Here is a 22,840-nt window from a genome sequence, read left to right on the forward strand (position 1 = left end):
TGCAGCAGGTTTCTTTGTTTTCTTGTAAACAGTCAAACCATCTCAACATCAGCACATCAAAGGCACTACAAAGAGCTCCTCACTGCTCTGCAAGAACGTGGCTCCTGCCACAACTGGGGTCAGCCACCCCAACGTGCTGCAAACAGATGAGAAACGGATGAGAAGAGAAACGGAACTTCGAATCTATTCTGGGGAAGCAGATTTGAAGTCTGAACAGACTAACAACTAATTAAATCACATCGTTTATAATAGGAAGTGAAATTAAGCATTATTAAGGATTTCATGCACTGTTAGGCATCCTGAACCAAGTTCCATTGTTGCTTACACTCTGAAGAGATGATTTGTGCAATCCCCAGTGATTTCAACATAGAATTGCCAATATGTTTCAAAAATGAAGATACCGAATTGAACCTAGAAGATTCATGATTGCTCTTGCATGTTGGTCTTATTAAAACTTACATTCTCTTCAGCTTCTTGTACTGGGTGAAAGCTCCAGGGGGAATGATTTTGATGAGGTTTTGTTCCAAACGTCTGAAAACAAACAAAGCAATATACATGTTAACTATACAGCTACAGGCAGGAATCACGTTAAATATGACAGCACATTTTATATAAATATAAAGCAATTTTACAGGGTCTTATGCAAAACATGTTTTTATTTCAAAGTCCACTAAATAGAAAAAATACTGAGAAAATTACTTAGAAAAATAAAATAATCTCTCTGATTGCTAAATTGCTAAATTGGTCTAGAAGAAATGTCACAGGCTGAGGGAATTGCACTTTTAAGGCTTATGGAATTAATAAAGAATAGTAGGCATATTTTAAAGTTAAGGTAGAAAATACAGACCCTTTCCTTGACTAGCTGTTGTAAATAGAATGTAGCTGTTTAAACTGACAGCTAGGCTGGGCTGGGACAGCTTAGAAAACAGATTAATAGCACAATCAGACCAATTCAGGAGCAACAACCTGGGAACATGCTAGGAACCAGACTGAATTCACTGCAAGATGAATTCACATCTTTAAGAGGGTGGGGAGTATTTTATGTTTTAAGGGTAAAAAAAGAGATCTGCATCTTCCTATTCCAACTACCAAATATTTAAGCTTTTCTAAAATATGGTCCAGACTACATAAAAAGTCAGCTGTTTTTATTTCTAGTATTTGACTTGAAAGAAGTATTCTTTATGAAGTACCATAAATGCATGTATCACTAACATAAAATGTAAGCAGCTTTAAGACACCGCCTACAGCAACCACTGAGATCAATTTCTGTTCCTTCCCCATAGTACTTTCAAGTATTTGTCAGCAAGTTCCCTGAATTCCTGCTAAAAGGAATGGCTTCTCCTCAGATGAACTTTAAATATTCATCTCCATTAGAAATGTAAAAGTGGATCCTCAAACAACAAATTCCACTGACCATGGTGGCTAAATTTCTACTGAGTTGGGACTGAGACCAAAATGTGGTTTAACCTTGCTCTTATTTATTATTGAAATGTTGTGTATTTTTTCCCCCCAAAGTGTCCTAAAAAGCAACAGTTTAAATAGTAAAAAATCTATGGTTGAAAATGGCTTAGAATTGAAATACAAAAACATATTGGAATGATGAAATGAGGCACTCCAGTCATTTCAAGTTGCTGCAGCGATACAGAGGGAGAAAAAAAAAAAAAAACAACTTTAGAACCAGGAATGACAATAAAGTGAAATGGGAGAAGGGAGAAGTAAATCAAGGTTTGCAAAGTACTAGGGAATAGTAAAGAGGAAATGTGTAAGCTCTCTATCCCTCTGGTGATCTGTGCTTTCATGAGCAAGAAACAAATCCCCTTAAAAATAAGATAATTTGCCAGCTCATTTATACTCTAAGAAGCTCTTTAAGTATAAATATTTTGATATTTGCACAGTCAGCTTGTACAGCCAATGTGCTCGCCCTCTTTTATATCTGTAGCCATCTATTTCTTAAAGGTTGTGATCAGAGTTAATTCTATTCCTTGTTTTGTGATTTGAATTAGTGTCTGAGATTTCCCTTCCAGTTGGTCTAAATATAACACATTTCATTTCTGGCAAGTCCACAGTGAAATGCAAATTGCTGTGAGCTCCAGCACGCCACTATTGTTGGGTGTTTGTCACCAGAATTAGCAGCACACACTCTTCCCATAAAGGCTTTTTGTCAGCTTGCCAGCCGGGTGTTTAACTCCTCCCAAGTGTTTCTGTGCAGGCACTTCTAGGAACAAAAGAGGGTCATGCCTGCCCGATTTCCTGGCCCTGGGGATGGAAACTGGGGGCTCAGCCATCCTGCACACCAGGGCAGCACGCAGCCCTTCCAGGGAAACCCAAACGCAGGGATGGGGGCAGACGCGGAGCTCTTTACAAGCAAAATTCCCAGGCAATTTTAGTGACTCAAGGGTGGAGATATACACAGAGTTTTCTCCCCAAAGAGGGTGAATAAAATACCCAAAACTGGAATAGCCAGCCACAGGTCCCAAGTAACAAAAAAATGAAAAAAAAAAAAAAGATAAATAAATTTCTAGGAAAGTGGAGAGGAAGACAGCAACAGGAGTTATTTGAGAGTTGCATTCTGGAGCTACCTAGTGAACTCTTCACCCTTTCCTACAGATGGCCTGTACAGAAATAGATGGACAAGGCTCTTGTCATCTGCTGCTGTATTTCCACCACAGCACCTGACATTGTTTTATTCCAGGAGACCCTTTGCAAATGAAGGACTAAGGAACGCTCATGACACGTTCTGCTCAGTGCACTCCACCTTGCAGATGGACCAGAGCACCACGGGCCCTCACCAGGTTTGTTGGCAGGTGGGCTCCAATTTGGGCACAAACCAGAGCACCAAGTGCTGCATTAAATAAGCCTGTGCTTTCACAGAACAAAGTACTAACCTGACTTCTATTTACTTTTTACAAAAATGCATGTTACAGGATGGCAGACCTAGCCTGAAAAACACAATGCAGTTTCACAGGTAAAATAACAGGAAACACATTGTGTGTATTAATATTTTACTCTTTCACCTCGTTTAGCTCATACATGACATGTTGAGTACAGCAGACAATTAAAAATCTCAAGAAGTTCTAGGCTCTGCCAGAAGGGAAGCTGGAAATTTCAGGGCCTAATTAGAAGCCATACAATGGAAAACTGCTAGAGATGCCATCTTTGAAATAAAGTGAAAAGCAGTATTCTTACCTCATATTGTTCTTTTTTCCTCCAAAAAGTAAGAAAGTGTAAATTTTGCAGCCACATTTTATTTCAGAGAAGAATACCTAGGTTACCTAGAACATGACCTTTGGAAAACTGGTTTTTATGGTCTATCCCTATACTATGGAGTGCTGTCATACACTATAAAAACATCTATGCTAGTGTAAAGCAACATCTGGGAGTTCATTTTCTGGGGGGTATTACTATAAAATAATTTTACAATACATTTGAGAAATCTGTACAAGACACACAGTCCTAAAAAGCTAAATTTTGATAATTTAAACTACTACCTCCCCTCCCATTAAAAGTTTCTTAAAACTCAATAGAATTTTTCTTGATTCTCCTGTGGTGTTTCATACTCAGCTCTATTTAAGAGACTCGCCAAGGGGAATTCACAAAATTGATAAAGTGAATTGGTGCTGTTCAAACTCCCAGAGGTTTTTCCTGATCCTCTGTTGCCCTCGTGGCTGTGCCATGTCACCTGCTGCCAGCTGAGTGCTGAGATGAACTGAAGCACATCTCCCCCCTCCCACACAGCAATGCTCTGTCTGCCTCTCCCAGCTTTATTTTAGAGGCTTTGACAACAACATCAAAGGACAGGAACAATTTCCTTTCTCTTCTCTAATATATCATCAGAGATTGGAAAGTATGAGGGGCCCACTGGATTTAGATCCATTTTTTTCTTGTAATAACATGATGCTAGGCAGGATAAAGTCCTCCTTCTTCCCACTTTTTTTAAAAATGACTTTGCAGCAATGAGAGTAAAAAGTAAACATATCAGAGAAAAAAAACAGAACAAAACAAACCCGGGGAAACCATGCAGTTAAAGATGAAAAACCATCCCAGGGTAAAGAATAAGCACTCAAATTCCCATGCTAATCCATCTCAAAGTTCACTAAGGTGCAAATCTTTTCATCACCTCCTCCTGTGGCGCCTGCATTGCTCACGCCCAGGATGGCAAAACACAAAAGGATAAAAAACTCTGCCTAACAGGGACTTAGCAGAGCCAGCTCACACTCAGGAGTGATGAAGCCATTCGTCTTGAAGAGTGATTCCCCCTGCAGAGCTGGGGAGACAGACGTATTAATTTGGGCTTTAACTATCTCTCTTTCATTGAGGGAAAGAAAGAATTTGTTATTTGGGTCTCTAATGGAGCAGTTTGCTAGCAATTTTCCCATTTCAAACACTGTCTCAGCTGCTAATGTGCAATGTTTTGTCAAGCTTACCTACCCATAACATAGACAAATCACTACCTTGGAGAAAAAGAGAGGGAGTGAAGCATCAGTACTGATAATTCTCTGCTGTCAGATAAATAGAGCCTACAAATGAGACAGCCACGCTCTATTAACAGTGCCAGGAGCTCCTGCCTGAGTGTCACCAAGGTCCCTGGGCACGGGGCAGGCACTGAGGCCCTGCTGGGACACAGAGGGGATGAGCCAGATTGTTCCCTGGGCTCTGCTGGGCTGGCATGGCTCAGGCTGCCAGGACCAAACAGCCCCGAGCCAAAGCCACCTCTGAGACAGGGAAACACACCTGTGGCACCTGGCAGGACACACAGCCTTGTGAATGATTTTGCCCTTCCCAGCACCTTTGTTTTCCTCGTGCCCTATAAGCAGGGATTTGCAGGGAACTGGGTGGAGAAAGAAGGAGCTTCCACATCCATAGTGACAGAAGCCAGGGATGGGGAGAACAGTTTGGTTTAGGAAGGAGGAAATTTCTAGGGAACACAACAATCAACTCAGGGACTGAAACAACTGGATAATAAAAACCTACTTGGACTATTTTTCTACCTTTATCTCATCATTTAGGCTCTCATATCTTACCATGCATTTTGGTCTCTGATGAAGAAAAGTCCACAGGTGTATTACAGTATTCAAGGTGAATAAATCACACTAAACAAATCACCATCATCCATGGTCTTCTTACTACATGTATGAGCTGGATGTGATCCCTGTCCTGACACCTTTCTTTTCCTCTTCATCTGAAACACAGTCTTTACTCCTAGCATGCACAGCAGGTTTGGGTAGCTGCACTGAAGTATTTACCCAGGACAGCCCTGGATGGGAGTGCCCTGGTAGGGAGAGAAGGGAGCCCTGCAGTCACAGCCAGGACTTGCAGCTCACCCAGCAGCAAAACGGGAAACAGCCACAGTGCCAGGCCAAAACCTGCAGTCCTGCTGCTTCAGAAAGTGCTCATGGACAGATATCCCAGGGAACAGCTTTTTGTGTCTCTCACCCCTCAGTCCCCAGGTGGAAAACAAAGTGCTTTGGGATGGCAGGACATGGAGGATTTTAGAAGTCTGTGCTTACTGCTTGTTTTAACAGTTAAAGCCTTCACCCTCCACCCCAGCCAGACTCTACCACCACTATAAAACCCCTGAACAAATAGTCCTCCAAGATTTTTATACTGGTGTCTTTTATCACAGAACCTGAATGACTTCCAAATGAAATTAATAATACACATTATAAATGCCTCTTATGGGGTCTGCCTTAGGAAATGGAGAGCTGAGAGCCAGTAAAGCATCCACCTGTATTAATAAAGATGACAACTGGAGTTTCCCTTCATATTCCCTTTGCTGTTGATTTTCAGGTCTAGCTGTCAAGCTCCTGCTGTAGTTCCAGACAGGGCTGCTTCCTAACAACTCACCCGAGGGCAGATCTTCAAGAGACAAAATCCTATCAACAGTGAAGTGACTTGTCAACATAAATCTACCTAGGAAGTTACACAGATAATTCTGCTCACCAAAAGACATCTTTCAGAATGAAAACAGATGTTTTGATCTGTTCCCTGATACCATGGTGTTATGCTAAAAGCAGTGCTAGTGACATTGGATCTTCTGACACCCTGCAGTGAATTTAGTTTCAGCTGTGTAGCTGAGCAGTTGCTCAGGTATCAGCTGGTAACCACTGGATTTGTGATGGCAGCCACATTAGAAATCCATCCCCTCTGTTGTAGCATGTTAATTTTGCATTAAATATAGCACAGACAATCAGGAAACACCAGAGAAATCCGCAGACTGGTATTTCACAAAACATCTTTTGACAAAACACCAATGTCTCTCTAACCACATTAACACCAGAATGAAGCATTGTACTGCCAAACCTCAAAGTTTCTCCATCTACCACTGTGACACTCCACATTTGTGGTGGGAAATTTTGGCCCTTCTCATCACCTTTCATTGCAATGTCCCTGCCAGTGTCATTCATCTATTTTCCTTTATCCCTGGATGAGGGTGCAGGCTCCCCCTGAGATCCCTCCCATGCCTGCAGGAATGCTGCTGGGCTGTGCCCGGATGTAAAAGTCCAGGTGAGCTCCCCTGAGCCATCGCCTGTGAGGCTGTTCAAGGTTAATCAGAAGCTGTTTTGGGGGTAGAATACAAAGTAATGCCTCCCTGCTCTGATTCTAGACTAGACAGGTAACTTCCCATCTCAGCTGACTTTATTGGGGCATGTGGGCTCAGGATCAGGGTTTGCAGGAAGAATTTCACCTCTGTGCAGGGCCTGTGGCTGTGAACACAAATGCAGGAAGCTGGGCCCTTGGGCTGGAGGGATTTGGCAGTTTCCAGGTCCCTGCTGGTAATTCCATCCCTCGTTCAAGCAGCACAGGGGTTCCCTGTTGGTGTTTCTGAGGGGCTGTGGTGCAGTGAACAGCAGGGACATGGAGCCCATCCCAGGGACTCCAGCTCAGACCCAGGGATTCAAGTCCAGAAGGCTCCAAAACCATCATCCCCAGGGTGCTGCACAGAGTTCTGGAATTCACTTCCAGCCCAGCATCTTCTCTGACCCCCACTCACTCCTCTGCTGAGCACTTTTCACTGATATTTTTTTTTGGAATTTTTTAGTGGGGTTGTTTTGAGGTTGGGTTTTTTTTTTTGTTCTGGAGGGATACAGTTTCTCAAGCACCTATGTGAAAGCAATCATTCACCAATGGTTGAATCTGATAAATATAAACCTGTAGGATAGTTTTTAACAAGCCAGACCTAGAATATTTGCTTCACTGAGAAGTTCTGTGGTGTCCCAGAAAGACTAACCCCTAAACACATCACATTGCTGTTTAATTATTGCTTGAGGAGGTCGATTCTGACCACCCTCTATTGGCTTCCAATTATTTCAAGAAACTTCCAGCCCAGATCACTTCCCACGTTTTCTCACAATGTTGTAACTAGCTCAGGGATCTGAGGATTTCAAGCTGATTTGCATTTTATTTGTCAAGTTGTAATACAAAACTATTCTTTTAGTGAAACTGGAAGTAAGCTGACAGAAAAAACCAAAAAGCTGCTTTTTAATCTCTAATCTAACTTATTGTTAAGAGCTGTGTACATTCTGTACATCTGTTTTTACTGCACATTTACAGTACTGACATGGAAAAGACAGAACACCAGAAATTAGCAGGAAAATTAAGTAGCTTTTTGGTAGTTGAAATTCTGCCACCTGTAATATTTTCTCAACAGATTCTATTATTTGACAATAGACATTCCTCAAATCCTTTCTTATTTTCACAGTCTTTTTAAGAAAAATAAACAGAACATGTGCTAGTCAAAAAACAATTAGTATTTCATCCAGTAAAAAATCTGATTAGTATATTTTATGTCAAAGTTGTGATTTTATACTCTCTATTTAATTTTCTGTAATTGCTTTTTCTCTTCATAAACAGCTTTAAAAATGTATATACTCATTATATATTGCAATCTCTTTATTTTGCTTGGCAACACAGGAGCTTTGCAGTGAAATTTGTATTAGATAAAAGATATATGACTTTTTGGTTATACCATTCATTTTTATTAGTAATTATTAAATTGTGTTTATACTGGACTGAAGTGATGTCTCTGGGAAAAAGAGACTAGACATACAAAGACCCAAAAAATCCTAAAACAAACTAAAACCTAAAACAATCTCAAACCTACAAACCTTTTAATTTTAATCCTACACAGCTTGCTTGAGTAAATTAACCTCTACATAACTTTTTTTTGAAAAGAAATCTCCCAATTATAAAAAGCAATGAAGAAGGTAAAAATTGCTATGGCTGAAATAAAATTCCCATGTGTATGAAATCTAGAAATTTATTGAAACAAACCCACCTTCTTGTGCCTGCAGATGACTTTAGTTACACAACTTCAGAAATAAAAGTAAAGATGTAAGAAATAAATCTGCCTTGATCTTGCAGCAGAAACTCCCTGCTGTTGCTGCTTGTTTTCTAAAACTGTGAAATACAGCTTTCTGTTTTCCTTAATTTATCTCAGCACAGAAAATACCTTATATTCTTATAATTTTCCATATATTTATATTTTCTTCACTGACTATCAATCTAAGATATTTATTATTTCTTTATTATTTTTGTGTTTTGAACTCAACAAAAAATCTTCTACATATTTTTGGCCCGACAAAATAAACTTCTGTGGAATGCAAGACATAGTTTGCCTGGTGAGATCCAGAAAATAGAAGTCAGGTTAGACATGAGAGGCTGTCCAGAGCCAATTTACAGCAGTGAATGAAAATCATATTATATGATTCAACTGCAGGAGCCAACCTGATTCCCCAGCCAGAGAACTTGCCACCAGAGACAATTATGGAGCATTTACTGCAGTGTTCAAAAATACTCTGCTGGCTTCAGCTGCAGTATTTACTGGAAGCCTGGGAAAATTATTATAATTTTCTTTCAGGAGGAAGAACAGTGTTAAATTAAAACTGTCATTCCTTTTTCCATGAAGTTTAGAGTTTCTACACATTTATATTCTTGATAAGAGAAAAACTTCTTGCCTTCATGAAACGGAGAACTTCAAAGCTAATTGTTAATAAACATGAAAATGCTGTCACGTAGTTAATTTATAATTTATATAACAAAAAATATTCTTATTATAATAAATATTTACTGGTGCTCAATCTTTCTATTACAGCTTTTTTGACTTCATTTTAGTTGGAGGGAAATTAATTTTGAATATACCAGTAACTTAAACACCTAGAATTTGTTCAACACCCTCTTCAAATCACAAAAGCTTCCTAAAGATTCCCAGCTGATGTCCTAGCTGGCCTGAAATGCACATTCCTGCAGGTACTGAAGAACAGAGAAAGCAATTTCTTCCAGAGACAATTCCTGAAACAACAAACACAGCAAACTTGTCTGCCTCCAGGTCTGCAACACTGCCCAGCACAGTGCTACCCTCATGACATTAAATTTGTCAGGAAACCATTCATTAAAGGTAGAACAAGTAGAACATTACATTACAAAGTGATCATCTTGCAGAAAATTATGTTTGTGTTCATTTTGCCAGAACCAGGAGAAAACCAACATTTCATTTTTCCTGTGCTCGAACTCTAGAATTTTTCCTGAGTAGAAATTCTGCACCAAAATCATGTACTACTTATACCTACAAAAACACCAGCCACCAATTCAGCTATCCAAAGTGAAAATGCTAAACTAAACCCATGCAGAACCAGTGACTAAAACTAACTTTAGCCAAGCCTGGATGCTGGTGGAAGGGCTGCCACCCCTGTTTGCTGTGTTCAGCTGTCAGAGCAAGCTGTGGTTGTTATCTCAGCAGACATGGTGCCTAAACTGCACTTTTCCTTCAGGGCCTGGCAGCCTCTTTGCTGTCTGGAGCAATTGCATCAGCACTGAAACAAATGGGCTTTGTTTCTGATTCAGGTACATCCTACCCAGCTCTGTCTTGGCTCTTTCAATTAAATTTCTCTTAATCTCACCAGACACAGAGTGTGGTACAAGTTAAGTGATAGTGGTGAAGAAAACTTGATGTGAGCAGATCTCAGATCTGTTTCAACATTTGAGGATATACTTTACATTCTGGAGTTTGATTTATAAGTCTGCAGATGATTGAGACTTGGCTGTTCAGAGTAATTAGCGCTGCACAGCACAAAGTGTTCAAAGCACAGTGCCTGTTGACTTTTGCTGCAGCTGTGAGTCCTCAACACTTCTGAATGTCTCAGCTGAGTCAGCCAGAACCCAAGATTACATCACCAGTGACCACCCAAGGAAAGTTTGTTCAAGTCACTTGCCCAGAATCAATTAATAAAACCACTGGCAAGAAGAGGCACAACCCAATTCTCTGAACAGCATCCATGAGATTATCTACCCCACAGCCCCATTTTACAATTTTCCTGTTTCTGCAACAAGTGAACAGACCCTATCTATATATACAGGCTCCCTCCTTACACATCCCTGATGCATCCCTAGGCAACAAGAAATGAATCCAAGCTTTCAACAGCAGCATGAGACTGCAATGTTGTTGAAGTGAATACCACCACAAATACATACAAAAGCTTCAAATAACAACTACAGCTACAAATATTAACTTTGGCATTTTCTAGCATTTTCCAATTTGTTTATTTTTACTAAAAAAAAAAAATAACCAAACATTTAATTCAGTGGCCTCAAACCCAAAAGCTGAAATTACTGATTCCATCACAAGGAAGCTCAAGTGTAACAGAAGTTTGAATCCCAGACCCCTGTAGTGCTCTCTAACTGGAACAGCAGCAGTGCAAACAGGAACTCCCTGTGTAGTTTAATAGTTAATCTGTGCCCAGATAGTCCCTAATGCACAGAGACAGACACAAATTGTTGTTGGGTTTCCCAAGTACATGGTGAGGAGGCAGGAAGGCTCTCCAAGGTAAATGTGCTTTCTGATGGGAAGAGGCTCCTTGGTTCCACCTTTCCCTGTGTCCCTCTGTCCTGCCCAGCCCCAGTGTTCCAGCCCTCCTGCCACACCCCCACAGCCCACCCTACACAGCTGGTGTCCACTAGCACCAATCTCAGGCCTTTTCACCAAATATTCCTCACTTTCTCACACTCACAGCACTTTGCTCAGCCTGTCTTGATTTCCTTGGTTCCCAGTTGTTCTCCTCATGTGTTTGGTTGTTTCCTCATTTGAGTTCACCCTTCTTTTCCCATCACTTTCTGTACTGGAATCAGCTTGTTTACATTCTCTCAAGCATCCCAACCACAATCCAGCCTCTAGCTTTAGCAAATAATTAATTCCTTCTTTTAAGCAATCAGAAGATCCTTCAGAGAATCAGCACCCAGTGCTGCTGGTTGCTGCTCCAGCATCTGCCTCCAGGCACGAGCACCCTCTGGCAGCAGAAGGGGGGCTGTGTCCTGCCTTTGGGGGGCTGTGCCCTGCTTTCACTCAGGAAAGTCTTGCACCAACTGTTACCAAACACAAAGGCACAAGCAGAAGTCCCTGTGCCACTGTTTTAAGGTGTACAACATTCTCAGACAAGACCTGCCCAGAATTCACATCCTAAAATATACCCTGGCTTGCAGTGATAAATAAAAAATGAGTGCATCAGTCTGAGGCAGACAAACAGCATGAAAACTTCCTTCTAAAGAAGGGGCAGAGGAAGAGTGTTGTGAGGTGGGAAAAGATCAATAGAGGGTTACTGCTACTGTCCATGACTGGGAGGCATCAAACAAACCTGGCAGGCAGCATGTGAGAGCAAACACTGTTTGAAACACCACAGCCAGGGCTGTGTGCCCTCACCCCCAGTGCCCACACCTGCATGTGAAGGAAAGCTGTCCTTTGGCCGATTTATGCCAGGGAATCACTAATGACTGAGAAAGGATCTCTCCAGCCCATGTCCTGAGCCCAGAGCAGCCCAAGCCATGCAGTTTGTAGGTCTCTGCTATGCCCTGCCTTTGCTGCCTCTGTGGGCTGAGCTGTCATTCTGTTTGACAGGCACTGGCTGCAAGGTTGTGGTCAAGTCTGAGCAGAAAAACATATTCTATGGAGGTTTTGTTTCCTCTCAGTTTGTTGGTCACCCCTCCTTCCCTACACCTCTCCATCACCAAGCCCATTCTGCACTCACACCATGTTTCCTATTTACCTACATGCATTTTATCTCACCCTTTCTAAATAACTGCAACCTCTCCTTTTATTATAGATGCAGTCCCAATATAGGGAATTACTGTTTTGTTCATGTACCAGCAAACCACCACACTATATGCATTTTGGTATTTCTTTTCATTAAATGCCTCCAGGTGCTTAATGACTTTTGTTTTCACCCAAGTTGTCATGCAAAACTTTTTCTGTGTTTATTCTCATGTGTTTCTCTATGACACAAACTGTTCATTTCTCCTCTGAAAAGCAAAACAGAACCACTTTGTAAGCAGAGACTCTTTTGTAACACTCAGCACACAGTCTGTACTCCTCAGCTTCAATTTCTCATAACTCATTTTTCCTCAGTCAATTTGGCTGCTGCTGTCAGCTCCCAACAGAACAAGAAGCTTTATAAAAAAAACAAATTGCATTCTCTACATTCTTGCTACCTATTTTATGAAATTATGAAAAAACAAGTCTGGGATACAGATTTCTAGCTTTCCTAAATTGCTTACTTAGTAGCAAACATTCTTGCAATGAAGTCCTTCACCTCAAGGAATAATAGAGTAACACAGCAGACTTCCAAGTCATATGTGAGAGAGGGAAAATGAGCATCATATGATGCTTTTTTGATGTCCCATGACAAGTGAGTTTCCTGGTTTGTGATGGGTTTTAATCCACAAAAACAGTTTTAGGACTTTCTGGCAGCTTTGTCAGAGAAGGTTCTGCCTACCCATGCTAATGAAGAAAGGTAGGAAGGCTGAATAAAAGATCTTTAATTAATACTGAAACAGAGTGAAATGTAGGTCACCTTTAATAACTGTGTTAGAGCAACAGCTGTGTGTTTCATTATTGTAGAACAGTTTGTAAGTCAAGTGTTCTTACCAAAGTAATTTGGCTTACAAGAGAATACTGTTAGTGGGAAATACTTGAGTGGGAAACTCAAGAACGAGTTGAATTCAATGTTCCTTGGGGTTCTTGTGCCCAGAGCATTAGAGGGACACAGAGACAATGAGAGTCTGGAGCCCCTCTGCTACTGAGAAAGGCTGGGAGAGCTGGGGGTGTTCAGTCTGGAGAAGAGAAGGCTCTGGGAAAACCTTAAAGCCCCTGCCAGGGCCTCAAGGGGCTCCAGGAGAGCTGGAGAGGGACTTTGGACAAGGGATGGAGTGACAGGACAAGGGGGAATAGCTTAAAACTGCCAGAGGGCAGGGTTGGATGGGATATTGGGAAGAAATTCTTCCCTGTGAGGGTGCTGAGGCCCTGGCAAAGGTTGCCCAGAGAAGCTGCCCCACCTCTGGAAGTGTCCAAGGCCAGACTGGATGTAACTCGTAGCAACTCTGGATAGTGGAAGATGTCCCTGCCCATGGCAGATGGTTTTTAGGATTGTTTCCAACCCAGAACACTCCAAGATCTTATGAATTTGTGCTTTATCATGGCAAATTTTGCTGTGTACCAGTATTGCTACAGCAACAAGGAGCTGGATGAGTCCAGTGATCATACAAATATTTGAATTTATACTGTGTATACTGCAAAAGCTGGCTGGATGTCAGAAAACTCTGTGTGACAAGAACCTAAGTAGGAAAAGAATTGATCTGCATTCCCTGTGGGCTAACCACAAGTGAAATGGTTTAATGTAACAGTATTTCAGGACCACAGCAGTGTGAAGTCATGGACACAGAAATAGATGGTTCCAATTCCTAAAGGTAGTAAAGGCAAACAAGTCTATAAAAAAAAGCATCTGATTCCACAACACAAGTCACAAAACTGTTAAAGAACTAGAAATAACAATGTGGGAGAGAAGATACAGAAGGTAAAATCAGCAGGGATAATGTGCTCTGATGTTCTAATTCATTATAAATGCATCCTGCCAAGCAAAAAAGATATCCCTCCATCTCATGGGGAAAGCACTGTCTAGAAATAAGAAAGGACTGTGTATTTTCATTTACTGACTACAGAACTGCAATTCTGGGTTTGTGAAATGTAAACACAATCTGAACTTAATGCCCCAAGAACTTTATCTTGCTTTCAGGTAGGACAGCACCAAACTATCTTAATTTACATTTAAAAATGGTTTTAGCCCTTAGATCAAAGAACAAATCAAAGAGGACAACTACAACATACCTGACAACTACAACATACCTGACAAATACTTATAACACTTTTTGAAGCATAAACCTTTGTTCCACACAGGAGGCCGTGAAATGGAATAAAAATGGAGAGACATGGAAAGGATTTGTGCATTATCCTGGCACTCACATTTCCCAGATGTCCTCGGGGAGGTTGGCAGGGATCTCAGTTAAGCTCCTTCCCCGGCAATCCACGACGTTGTTGCTGCAGGTGCAGGCAGAGGGGCAGGTGATGGAACTGGCGCTGCACGACGGGGGCTCGGACTGGGAGCCTGGGACACGAGGAACACATTAAATGGTTTTAAAAATGATTGTGAGACTTTAACAACAAAATGCATCTGAGTTTTGCAAGATCCTCTTACCATACAAAGTAATAATTTATTTGCAAGTGAATATAATATTCTACAATTCAACTGCAGAGAAAACATGTAAAGTGTGTTCTTATTCCTCCTCAGTCTCCACTTTATCAATCTCTTCCCTTCATGAACACTTCCTTGGTACCTTCATGCTTACCCATACCAATTCATTCAAAGAGTTTTAAATTAAGCTTTAGGATCAAGTAGTATTTCCAAAAGTTATCTTTGTCTAGAAGTTTCCACTACACAAACTCACTTCTTGAGTACTTTTACACACTGAGAGAAGACTCTCATCAGCTATGACTTATACTTTTGCAATGAGGTAACCTGAAATGGTGTGAAGACTGGGAATAAAAAGCCAGGTTTTTTTTTCAAGATTAGACAATGCAGTTAATGGAAACATCAAAATAATTTAGAAAAACTTGAGTTCAAGTCTTCAAACCCTTGCTTAAGCTAGACACAAAGCTACACACAGAGCAAAGGTGTAGCACGAGGACATTGCTCTACACAAATTCCAGTCAATTCATTAGATTCAGGCTTAATTAAGTGTCATTACATTTTTTTGAAACTGTAGCAATTATGTCAATTTTACTCAAATGGTTATGATTCCTACATTTAAAGTTTTGATATATGCATACATTTAGCCATAGATAAAATGGGTTTGCTATGCTAATTGAGGTTATCAAGATGTAGCAGTTATTGGTTTATTTATAGTGAGTCATATTTCCAAAGTACATGGAACACAAAAAGCCTCAAGTATCTTTATGTTGAGATACAGATGGCTAAATGTGAAGGCTTGTGCTGGTAAGAAGTGACAAAAATCGTAAAAGATTGGCCTTTTGGGTGGAAAAATAAAAACATCATAGTTGTCAAAACACAAATACATACAAAAATGTGAAAACACTATTCACAAAGCTGTTCATTCTTGGGTTTTCTTGACTTTGAAAAGACCTATGATGGATACTTTCATGTATTCTAACTACAGGTGACAAAATGTTAAAAAAAAAGAAAAAATTATTTGCACCAACTCGTAATTCAATGTTCATTAGGACAATAAAAAATTTTATAAAAATGCAACATTCCCATAAATTTCCTCTCTTGATTTATGCCTCCCTACTTGCTTGGCTTAGCTCTTAACTCTGCACAGCAGTGTCAGCTTGCATAGAAAGCTACACATGTCCCTGCTTTCACAACCTTGCAAACAGCACAGAAAAGTCAACATCCCAAAGAGATTCCAGTGGCATCTCTGAGGGTCATTGTTTTCAAAGGCAGACACAGTTTGAAAGGACAGCAGCTGAAAACTTCTGCAGGTGACTTTACACATGGAGAGGGAGCCCTCCTGGAAAGCAAAACACAATTACTGGGGAATCATTCCTTCCATTAGAAAGGTGTTACATTCTGATGGGAATTAATTTCAATTTGTCTGGGTTTCCTTAAGTTCAAGCATGCTGTCATCCTCTTTAAATATTATTTTGTAATCAGGGATGACAGAACTGCCTTATATTACAATATAATGTTGAGTTTCAGGATAAGACCACCATTTCAATTGTGGGCAAAATATTGCCAAATTAGAATCCTGGGTTTGAAATATTTTTATTGGCTGATCACCTGACTTTCTGTCAGGACACCAGAAGAAAACATAGCACTGAGTTTTAAACATAGATAAATTAACACCGATGTTAATCAGAGCTCTGGATGGCTGCATTTTGGCAGTCCAGACCTCAGAGCTCCAATCCAGGCATCCAGAAGTTAGATTTTAAGAGGTAGTGACCATGTAGAAATGAATGGATCTCACAGGAAATTTGTGCACAGGCTGGGGTCAAATACATTCTTTATGAGAGTGGGCAGCTGCTTCCACCATGAGATGATCCTAACGATCCTTTCTCTTTGCTAAAATACCCTCTCATTTATAGCCCACTCTCCAACCACCTTGACAGCTGCAGGTAAGGAGTTTTCTATCACATTTCCATCATAAGTCTTTTGTCTCAAGACAGAGACCATTTTAGTGTCACCCTGAAGAATCATCTGGGCTAAAAACTACCGTAAAAAGAATTCAATAATGTAATTAAAATCTAAATCCACACGCATATGGTCCAAAGAAACAAATTCATATTTATCAAGCAACCTGAACTTTGATTTTTTCCAGTTTCAAGATCTTATTATTGGCTTAACACAGTCTGTACACGTGACCATGCATTTAACACAGTAGTTAAGTGGTAGCTATTTGAACTAAAGAGGAAAAACTAATGTCACTAATTAAACGTGTACATGTATAACAGGCAGGACAAGCAGCTCTCTTGGGTTTGTTTTCTGGCCATAGAAATGCAGAGCACACATACCACCACTGTCAATTATTAGACTTGCTGCAAAATTAGCAGAAATCTGCACAACAGCACTGCCAGCTTTGCCTTTCATGGAGTCTAAGTTTTCTGTAGGACTTTAATTGTGACTACTTCCAAAAGTAGTTTATATTGCCTCAAAATGCACACAGCCCTCTGCTGTGTTTGTGTAAGAATAAGAGGTTTGTTCTTGGCCCTGACCACCTACATTTTACACTTTCTCTGTCTGCCTACCCTGTAGTACAATGGCCAAGACAAAACGAAGGACGAGTGAGTGCAAATGAGCTACTGCAAGCTTTTAGGGACAGGGAGAAATTATCACATTAGTAAGAAACTTCAGAGCAATCCTTGCTCTATGAGAGGTAAAGAGCTGGCAGCAAGGTCAAATCCTCCACACAACCATGACCATCTCCATGCCTGATCTGCATCACATCTCTGCTTTCTGCAGAGGCTTTGTAGCAGGGAAAAATGCATTTTGCACAGTTATAACACCACAACATATCACTGTGGGTTCAGAAGCAGTAGCACACCCATTTTTTTGTCGGGGCACAGCCTCACAAAAGATGATGTACTGCCAGGTGGAGCTCTAGGAGTCTGCTGCTGACACCACTGCAGCCAAACCAAGAGCAGGAGGGTCAGTGGAGCTCTGCCCAGCTCTTCCCTAGCTGGGGTGATGCAGCACTGCAGCACAGGCAGGGCATGCAAGGATAAAGCAGTCTGAAAAGGGAGAAAAGATAGAAACAAGTCCTTATGGAGCAAAAAGCAGGTAGCAGCAGTAGAATCAGAGAATCATTAAGGCTGGAAAAGACCTCAAAGAGCAGGAGTCTGAGTCCAGCCATAACACAGCACTGCCAGGTCCACCTCTAAGATATGTCCCCAAAGCACATTTCTTTCTTCTTCATAAGCAAAAGTAGATCTAGACTGTAGATTTCTGAGATTTTTAATGATAAAAGACTGTGTTTAAATTGCTATTATCCTGATGAAATGGTTTTGCTTGTTTTTCCTTTGCAAAGAACAAAATACTGTATTGCACATGCACACTCAACAGGCATCCAGCACATATTCCATCAGCTCTCACACAAAAAAATCATCTGTTAAGGTGAATGTTTCTTCACTAACATTAGAAACTGAATTTCAAATCTGATTGGGATTTAATGGCCTCATTTCAATGAGGATCCATTGTTTGCAAATCTATAGAATTAAAGCACAAAAAAAAGCCAAGGGAGTTTAATCAGTTTAATGTTTGTATTGTTGTGGAGATCTGTTTAAAAAAGACTGGTCAAGAAAACAAGTCTAAGGCTATGGATTATAAAGTTATTAAATTTTGGCCATGACTTTCATAGGTTTGCTGAGTATAAGCATAAAGATAATCAAGGGTCCTGATGCAACACAGCCTCTAAAGAAGGGTATCCGAAACCTAAAAATGAATTTTCCTTTTGCTGCCAATACTTTTTCAAAAGAAAAGACACAGAAGGAAGAAATATTTCAACATTTCTCTCTATGTCCTTCACAAGTACAGTAAACTCCTCACAGCATGGCTGCAGCAAAAGGAAACGGCCACAGACAAACCAGCTACATTTACATTATTCCCCTTCTGAAGTTGTTTTCACAATCTGTCATCTTGCCATTGCAGATTTTTTATTATACACAGCAGCCCTAGTTCACCACCACGTTAATTATATTTTTCTCTGAGATAAAAATCATCAACTCAATCATACATTTTGCTAAAAGAAAAACACCAACAAAATGTGGAAGCCAGGGTAGGAGCATGATTAACAAAAATTACTATGCTTTTTTTACCTGATGCAGAGAACGACAGTGCCAATAATTATGGTAGTTAATATCTGGCACCACCTCAATTTACAGCCTCAGACTGTGGGTTAGGGGAAAAGAGAGGGGAGACAGGACCCAGAAATTTGCAGAGAACTTAAATGCTTTTTTCAAGTTAGTCCCTCATTGGTCTCTTTTAAAAGCAGCAAACAGACTAATATTACAATTAGAATAGAATTGTAATGGTGTATAAATGAACAGCTTAAATGTCACAGGCATCTAAAATAAATTTTGCAATTACTAAATAAACAAAATAATCTCATTTGCACTGACACCCAATTACAGCACACTAAGCAGTGTGTTTTATTACCTCCTCACCTACCCAATCACCTCTGCAGCAGCTCCTTTCCACCAGTGAAATGTTAGTTATTTGTAAAACATGTCAATGGATTTTAAGATAAATCTGACAGGAGTTCCTGGTTAAAAACCTGTGCTGACTTTACATCATTTGAAGTATATCAGACACAAAATTATTGATCAATAAACAAAACACTACAAGTATTGCAGATCCATGGATATAGTATGACCTTTTTGGGTGTAATCAAATAACCCATTGGAAGTTCTGACCATGCTGGGATATCTGAAATCAATTCCTACTGCATGAGCCATAGTTTGCACTAGATTGCCAGTGATATGAACTAATTGATTCTGAAACACCTAAAGCAGATGTTGCTCCTGATTGATGTCTGCATCCCAGTTTAAAGGGACATCTGAGCACAGAGTCCTGCAGAGAGATGGGCAAGGGAACCACAAGTGACCATATGCAAAATTAACATTTCTTATTGAGGGCAAATATTCTCTAATGGACAGAATTTGTTTATCCTACACAAATGTGCAGCAAATGGTTTCAGCAAATATTTCCATCTATGGTTGTTCAACAGCTATTTGCTGAGCACAGCTTTAAGATTTATGATTAGTAACTTAAGCCCCTAATTGATGTTAATAGCATTGAGTTCATGGTATGCAAAAAGTTGCCAGTCATGAATGCTCATTATTTGATTCAAGTTCTCTGCTTTGCTGAACATTTCCAAAGAGTAAATCTGTTAAAAATTCATGGCACATAGGCACAACAGTTGTGGAAGGCAAAAGTCAACACTAATCAGTCTACAAATAAATATCAAAGAATAAAACTGGAAATATCTAACTACACTGAAAGGAAGGTGTGGCTTAATGAATGAAGCCCACTTTATTCTACAAAATCCTACTTAGTTTCACAATCAGTAAAGTAACACCACTGAAAATCAGACCTTACTGCCATATCCTAAAAACACTGATATTGCAATTATTTAATTAACAATAATAGCACTACAATTATATTGGATAAAAAAATAAACTAAGGAAAAAGGAAAAATGTAGAACAAAGAAGCAGCCTCAACCATAACTGAAGTTGAAAGGGTGAATTTGCTCTTCTGAAGGATTAATAAAACAGAACCTCTGAGACAACTGAAGTCTATAAAACTATGACAAAAGTGTTTTTTTCTCAGGGAAATTAATTTCACCTAAACCTTCCAAAGGAAGGGTTGAAAATATCTCTTATGCCCTGTGCCCACTCTGAGCCTTTTTTCCAAGGTCTTTCTCCAACCCTGTCAACACAGGCATGTTCACCTTAATGCGGGTAGAATTTACTTCCTAAATACTGCACCACAAGGAAGGCTGCTAGTGTGTGTTTGGTTCTCTGGCTTTGGACACTGCCTGCTCTTCCAGAGACTATAAAAATTCAAACAGAAGGTCTTAAAAGATGTAGTGCTCCTGCAGCTCAAACGTTGCCCATGCATAGTCATTTCATTAATGCCAACTCCACAATTTGTATCAGCACTCTTGAAGGTGCACATGAAGTGACATTTAAAAATAGGTCCAGAAATAATACTGTGAACTTATAAATATATTCAAGCATAAAAATGAAGAGGAACATAAATTATTTAAGTGAAAGGATGCCACCTGCACAAGGTTAAAAGATAGATAGTGGTCATGATCAATTGTGAGCCAGTGAAGGGAGTTCAGTTCCAAACAGGTGATCCATCGTGGACTGCTCCAGGATGAAGTTTGATGAAGTTATGGAAGGAACAGAAATAGTTTAAGACTGCTCAGTCCTTGGGCTTTGATTTACTGCTGTTTGAAAAGGAGTTTTTAAATACTACATGATTTTGTTTGCTTGCATGTTTGTCTTTGCTTCTGCCGCCCTGTCTGCATCCTGCTGCAGCAAGCACAGGGCTGTCTCTGCCTTGGCACAGAAGCTGCTCTCTTCAGGAGGAGGAGGAGGAGGGTGGGATTTACTGCAGCCAGAGGCATTACAGATTGACACAGCCATTCAGAGATGGCAGACACAGTGGGACATGTCTCCTGATAATGACATCCAAGGGCTCCAGTCGGGTCATGAGCTTCCCCACGGACAGATCTGGAGGGAGGAAATGCTTTTTTCCAGGTCAGTGGGCAAGAACTGAAGAGTGAGTCACCATCCCCTTCCCTGGGCTGCCTTGGGATTCCACAGACCAGATTCTTTGGCATTTGGAACATTCTAAGGAAGGCAGGGAAAATGAAGACATTTCCTGGGACAGGCTGGGGTTGCTGCCTCTGGTCTTTTGCAAGAGGCCCCTGGTACATTCAATCTCTTTAGGGCATCTGGAAATTATAGAATAAAATTCTTACAGATCTTCAGAGCTAAACATGTTAGCCTGCCACTCGAAGGGGTAAATTCAATGAGCCAGGAGATCCCTTCAGTTTGGCTACAGGTGCTGGTGCTCAGCTCTGCCAGGGAAGCTGCTGTGGGAGGAGGCCAGGGCAGTTCTGGCTGCTTCCATTGGCTCCACAGCTGAGCCTGCCCATGCAGCTCCTGGTGCCCCTGTCAGAGGGCACAGAGGTGCCAGGCAGCAGGGAGTGAGGGAAAAGCTGTGAGAAACAGCTCTGGGAGCAGCCAAGCCAGAGAATGACACAGGGAAGGAGGTGCTGGAGCAGATCCTGGTTTCACCTCAGTGTTGTGAGGAGGGGGAGTGTGAGCAGCCAACCCACCACAGGTGTAATGCCACTACATAACATGCACTAATTTCACTGTCAATAAAGCAGAAATTCACACAAATCTGGTGGTGACTTATGCAACTTTGCATGTGCCCACTATTAATTTCTAGAATTATTTTATAAGCAGCTCTATGCTTACTTTCATTACTCTTATTAATTGTGTATTGATAAATGAGTTGCCAATCACTTACATGAATTAAACAGAAAAAGTTAGAGATTTCATGCACAGGCTTCTCCACATACTTAAAGCCAACCCTGTTGCTCTGTATTTACCATGGCTGCTCTCAGTGAAACAGCTCCAAGCACAGCTGTGGTACTGCCATGAAGCATTTTTTTTCTGTACCAAAATACTACCAACATAACTACTCATAAAACAAACCATCAGCTTTGGACATTAACATAAAAGCTAATCATGTTATTTTTACAGCAACAGTTCAAAAGCTCAGTGGCTGAATAATTATACCCCAACCTGCCACCATTAAATAAGCATTAAAGGGCTATACATACTGCTCTGGGGAAAAGAGAGTTCCAGAAAAAAGGCCTAATTATACTGAAAGGTAAGACATCATTTTCGGTAATAAAACTAAATTTACTGTAATTAAAAGCAAATTTTCAGCTTTGGTCTTTAAAGAAATATTAAGTGCTGTAATAAATACATATTTATCTTTCAGATTCACAAGATGGTCCCCCAAATGAAAAACACCATATGTGGCATCTTACATACTAAGCAAGTCAAGAAGCAAATTCCTACAGTATGAAACACCATCACTGCTAGTGCTAGAGTAAATTTAGAATTGCAATAAGAAACTTCACTGAAACTGAAAACAAACAAACTGATAAACAGTGATTAGTATCTCTCCAAATTTCCTATACAATTCCATTTGAAGAGCAACTAATGAATGCTCAGTATTGAAATGTCTCTTCAGACTAAATGTTAATGTTTGTGGTAGCAAGTCGTAAAATGAGGTAAAAATTCCATCAGTGTTCCACAAAATTTTCCAAGATCAAATTTAAACAGCAATTTTTACCAAAAGGCTTTAAATCCTTCCTAGACTCCATTGTAAGAGCACTTACTGGGTCAGTGGATGGTCACAAAAAGCAAGAGCAGTGAGAAAAGAGGTGCCTCCATCTAGGGTGACTCAAAGGTCACTC

The 22,840-nt window shown here is 40.4% G+C and overlaps 1 protein-coding gene and 1 long non-coding RNA gene across 3 annotated transcripts in view; one reads left to right on the forward strand and one right to left on the reverse strand.

Moving 5' to 3' along the window:
• SLIT3 (slit guidance ligand 3) overlaps positions 1 to 22,840 on the reverse strand; it is a 474,203-nt gene that overhangs the window by 156,464 nt on the left and 294,899 nt on the right. For both annotated transcript variants that reach the window (XM_064388141.1, XM_064388139.1), the window contains exons 10-11: positions 14,282 to 14,423; positions 460 to 531 (exon numbers count right to left, since the gene is read on the reverse strand). In XM_064388141.1, the coding sequence (XP_064244211.1) occupies positions 460 to 531; positions 14,282 to 14,423 (214 nt within the window). The remainder of the gene's footprint in view (positions 1 to 459; positions 532 to 14,281; positions 14,424 to 22,840) is intronic.
• Positions 21,556 to 22,460, forward strand: LOC135280334 (uncharacterized). The gene is made up of 3 exons (XR_010347334.1): positions 21,556 to 21,687; positions 22,116 to 22,245; positions 22,360 to 22,460. It is a non-coding gene; the product is annotated as an uncharacterized LOC135280334 (long non-coding RNA).

Source organism: Passer domesticus, chromosome 13 (genome assembly GCF_036417665.1).
Source record: "Passer domesticus isolate bPasDom1 chromosome 13, bPasDom1.hap1, whole genome shotgun sequence".
NCBI lineage: Eukaryota > Metazoa > Chordata > Aves > Passeriformes > Passeridae > Passer > Passer domesticus.